This window comes from Microtus ochrogaster, unplaced genomic scaffold (genome assembly GCF_000317375.1).
Source record: "Microtus ochrogaster isolate Prairie Vole_2 unplaced genomic scaffold, MicOch1.0 UNK32, whole genome shotgun sequence".
Taxonomy (NCBI): domain Eukaryota; kingdom Metazoa; phylum Chordata; class Mammalia; order Rodentia; family Cricetidae; genus Microtus; species Microtus ochrogaster.
In genome coordinates this window covers 57,430-62,193 of record NW_004949130.1, presented here as the reverse complement: position 1 = coordinate 62,193, position 4,764 = coordinate 57,430, and the positions used below count along the sequence as shown (strand labels likewise).

The 4,764-nt window shown below is 52.0% G+C and overlaps 1 protein-coding gene across 4 annotated transcripts in view; it reads right to left on the bottom strand.

Annotated features, from left to right (window-relative positions):
* The window catches only part of Plekhf1 (pleckstrin homology and FYVE domain containing 1), a 5,428-nt gene extending 1,374 nt beyond the window's left edge, over positions 1 to 4,054 (bottom strand). Inside the window, exon 1 of one of the 4 annotated variants that reach the window (XM_026789906.1) lies at positions 3,997 to 4,054. Coding sequence is in view for 1 of the 4 variants with exons in the window: in XM_026789905.1 (XP_026645706.1) it covers positions 2,391 to 2,449 (59 nt within the window). In the remaining 3 variants the exon portion in view is untranslated. Of the gene's footprint in view, positions 1 to 2,390; positions 2,452 to 3,585; positions 3,973 to 3,996 lie in introns of those variants that run through there. The other 3 variants (XM_013354209.2, XM_005368403.2, XM_026789905.1) reach the window with 3 other exon arrangements.
* Positions 4,055 to 4,764: the final 710 nt, after the last annotated feature.

The window sequence follows — 4,764 nt, the reverse complement described above, 5'->3', positions numbered from 1 at the left end:
CGCGCGCCAGCTCACTCACCCATCAAACCAGACAACCTATTATCCCACTGTGCCTCACAAGCTTGCCCAGCCATCCGGGCATGGAAACTGAATGCTCCAGAGGCCGACAAGGAGTGGAAGAAATGATTGGGGGTGAAGGGGACCCTCCTGCAGGAGGTATGTGGGAGGTAGATGGTAGTGGGAAGACAGCCATGAGGAGTTGACTAACTGCAAGAAGTAAGAGACTCAGTGGTCCGAGGAGCCTTGGAAGTAGAGCACACCTCAGGCATGCATCAGGAGCACGGAAGCTGGAATAGTGAGCCTCCAACTCCCATCCGCTGATCTGGGACAGTCGTGATCAGAAGAATGGGGGTCCACGTGCTAAACACTGTGTGTCGGACAATATGAACGGAATACAAACCGTTCACAGACTCTGTGATCTCTCATTTGCCCCCAAAGTATCTAACTGTTCTGGGTGGCCTAAGGTTGCCATGGCCATCTTGGGGGCCATGTGCTGGGTATGATCTAAGCCCAGGGCAACTTTATCTCTGCCTCTGCCTCCCAAGTGCTGGGATTAGAGGCGTGCACCAGGTGGCATTTTCTTAGTGATTGATGTGGGAGGGTCCAGCTCATTGTGGGTGGTGACACCCCTTCGCTGGTGGTCCTGGGTTCTAAAAGAAAGGAGGCTGTGCAAGCCAGTCAAGCAAGCCAGTAAGCAGCACCCCTCCATGGTCTCTGCATCAGCTCCTGCATCCAGGTTCCAGCCCTGTTTGAGTTCCTGCCTTGGCTTCCCTCAATGATGAACAGTGCAGTGGAAGTGGAAGACAAATGAACCCTTTCCTCCTCACTTTCCTTCTGGTCACAGTGTTTTGTCACAGCAACAGACACCCTAACTAAGATACCTACACCTATAATTAAAAGTAAAATAAATTATTAGAAAACCAAAGTAGACAGCAATTGAGGAGACACCAGTCAGATATAGATCTTCCTCCTTAATACAGACACACACACCCCCAAAACATCAAAACCCCCGGTTTTTTTCCTGTCTGGTTACTGCACATAACCTTCTGTTGTCTCTACTCCTTAGCTCCAGCAGAACGGTAGCCTTTTCTTGATAATGGCTCCCTCGACAATTCTTAAAACTGTGCCATATGCCTTTAATCCCAGCACTCGGGAGGCAGAGGCAGGCGGATCTCTGTGAGTTCGAGACCAGCCTGGTCTAAAAGAGCTAGTTCCAGGACAGGCTCCAAAGCCACAGAGAAACCCTGTCTCGAAAAACCAAAAAAAAAAAAAAAAAAAAAAAAACAAAAAAAAAAAAAAACTGTGCCATATGTATGAACCTCTCTGTGAGACCCAGGTCTTATTTGAACCTCCCTGTGAGACCCAGGTCTTATTTGCTGGGAGGAAGCTGGAGTGATTTGACCTCTTACCACATGCAAAGGTCTGCTGAGACATACACAGCCAGTCCCTGAGCTGCATGTGTGTGTGACACACACACACACACACACACACACACACCACACACACACACACCTGCCCACACCACTTGATGTAATGACTATTTTTAGTTTGCTGATCTTGGCAACAAACTTTGCAACCCCAAGTCATTCTGCCACCTGATCACCAGTTCTTGGCTGAGGGACGATCTGACAAACCTACACTGTGTCCCTTAATGTGCCAGCACGCTACCTCCATGGCCACCAGGCATTGCACTGAGGATCAATGTGGATAACATCTCACTGTGGAGAGGCCAGAACGGCCCAGGGGCAGTAGATGCAACAGTGCTGTGGCTTCTGGGTAGCAGAGACAACTGGAACACTTAGGAGCAGAGGGAATAATAAGACACAGGGTTTTGGGCTGGAGCGATGGCTCAGCAGTTAGGAGCACTTACTGCTCTTCCTGAGGACAGAATTTGGATCCTAGTAATCACAGTGGGTGCCTGGCTCACAACTGCCTGTAACTGCAGCTCCAGGGATCTGACATACTCTTCTGGCCTCCGAGGCATTCACACACATGTGGCATTCAGTCACACACACAAATAAAAATAAAAATAAATCTTTAAACAAAACGAAACAAAACAGGGTCTCCTCACACGATGGATAAATGGACCAACAGGAGGACCACTTGATAGACACCCCCCCCCATTAAAAACAGAATTATCATTCACCCACATTTCCCACTATGGTTCTATCTCCAAAGGGACTGGAAGGAATATCTATAATCTTGTGTGTGTCCACGAAAGCCAAGAGGCAGAAGCAACCCAGATGCCCATCACTAAGAAACACGTGAGTGATGATAGCCAAGGAGGAAATGTTATCTACAACCAGGACCCAATCTGGCCCACTGCAAGCCTTCCTAAATGCGACCTTAGTGAAATACATTTAGGCTAACATGATCTAAAATATATTTACGCTCTGGTCCGTTGTAGAACAGGTTTTCTTGACCCTTGACCCGTGTATGATGCACTCATGGATACTGACAATCACATCTGTCCCGACCATAGCCATCAGGTCCCGTTGCCTGCTGTAGTACAGACACTAAGAGAGGTCTGGGTCCTGGAAGGAGGGAGGCACAGGGAGGGGTAAGAGGTCAGGTCACAGGGGCAGGTGGTCATCTTGCCGGCCCACAGGTCAGTGTTATTGCAAGGGTAGTGAGTCACTGAGGTTTTTCTGGAATCCTCCTCCAGGAAAAAAAGAATAAGTAAAATGAACCCTTAGGTGCCAGTTTCTCAGCACCTGCTGCTACTTAGGGACAACGTTAAGCACAGAGAGCATGGTTGACCTAACTCAGTCCCCTCAAACACACACCTGGAGGAAGCACCAAGCTGCTTCACAGCCACCTCCCTAGAACCTCGGCGAGTGGCCAAGTTTCCAAATAAGCTCTGAGGCAAAGAAGAAAAACTTTGGCCTGGGGTGCACACCTGTAATTCAGCACTTGAGAAGATGAGGCAGGAGGATAGCGTTCAGAGTCATTCTGGGCTACACAGAGAGATCTTATCTCAAAAAACAAAACAAAACCTGGCTGGGAAAAAAAAAAAACAAAAACAAAACAACAACAATGGCTCAGAGGGTAAGGTTGTTTGTAGCCAAGACTGACTGAATCCCATCCCAGGAACTCCCAGGAGAGAATGAGTCCTGAAAGGCGTGCCCTCTTCTGTATTAAACAAAATAAACATCCCCCCCCCCCACACACACCCAGAATCAGAAGTTCTTAAACTCCAGAGTGTGTAGTCTTTTTTACTGCCCAACCTTCGTGTCTTCTCTCACTACAGACACACAGGGTGGCCTGTCCCACCCCGCAGGTCACAAAGCCAAACCCCTCCTCCCTTGGCGCGGCTGGGTTGGCCAGGTTCCAGTGCTCAGGCAACTGGCCTGGTCAGTGTAGGCAGTTCTGAGGGCTGACGTGGGCAGGACGCACAGTAAGTGAGGCGCTTCAGCGTCCATAAACCACTGGGATCTTGACCCCTGCACTGATCGTCCCTCCTCCGCGGGCTCTAGCCCCGTGGAATCTGATACCAACTCTGTTCAAATTCCAAGGCCTGCGCCCTCTAGGCGTGGGCACCCGTTCTACAGTGACTCGGAACTGCCTTTTTTTCCCCCCTCCTACCTTGAGGCCTGGCGACGGGGCTTCTGCACTTCAGGTGTTCCCTAAGAAAGTCCTGGCCCTGTCCCACCGCAGTAACTTCCTGTTTGAAGAGTCGCCAACTCAAACTCTTCAGGATGCCAAATCAGAGGACAGTGAGAACCGTCCTTCCCACCCCAAGGCGTCTCGGGCCAAGTAATGACTCCCGGTAGGACAAGGTGCGGGCAGAGATTCTGTGGAGGACCCTCCCCCGGTTCAGAGCTCGCGCACAGCTCGGGGACTCCGTGGCCCTCGAGTCCCGGTTGTCAACCGCTTTCCAAGGAGCCCCCACAAGTCAGCAAGGAGCGAGCACCCTCTGCTCCAGTGGAGTCCCGGGACGTCGATCCCCGTGGCCACCTCGACCCGCTCCCCTGCGGGCGGGAGGAGAGCGCTTACCGGTGCGGTAGCACGCTTACCTCCCGCGGAGACCCGCGCACCCAGCACAGCCGGTCCGCTCACGGTCACCGCTCAGGCTTGCCAAGCCCGGCGCCGCCCACGTCTCCGGGTTCCAACTATTTGGTCACGCCCTCTCGAGGGCCGCCTGGCCAATCGGAGCCCTGGAACGCAGGCGGGGGCGGAGCCGGAGAAGGCCCGAGTTCCTCAGAAATGTGAGCGGGTGGGGTTGAACCGCTGGATGGCAAACGGGTCAGCTCGGGTTCGGAATGCATGGGGTGGCGGGACTGGTCCCTGGTTGGAGTCCCGTTCCTAGCTTCCCTAGCCACCATGCTGAAGACTGAATCGGCGCAGGTTCGGGGCACGGGCACGACTGAGGCACGCGCGACGGGATGGTGGGACCGTGGGCCCTCAGACGCCCTTGCTATCATGATGACGATCTATTTTCGGCAATGGTGACACGCATTTTATTGACGACAAACAGAACTTTTTTAGAAAATTCTTAGTGGGAAATATCAAAAACATAAGGGAAGAAATAGATGAGTTTAGTGGACCTCACGTTCTCATCACGTAGTTACACCGTAAGTAAGTTTAAGTACTCCTTGCTTGAGCCCACCCAGGCTGGTGGTGACATTCGGAACTCAATTCCAAGACAGCCTTCCTGTCTCACCTGCCTCCCCCCCATCCTCTCCCACCGTCTTCTGGTTCCTCAAAAACACTGGGCTGGTTCCACTTTGCACTCCCCTTCCTTTGTCACTTCAATGTCACCTC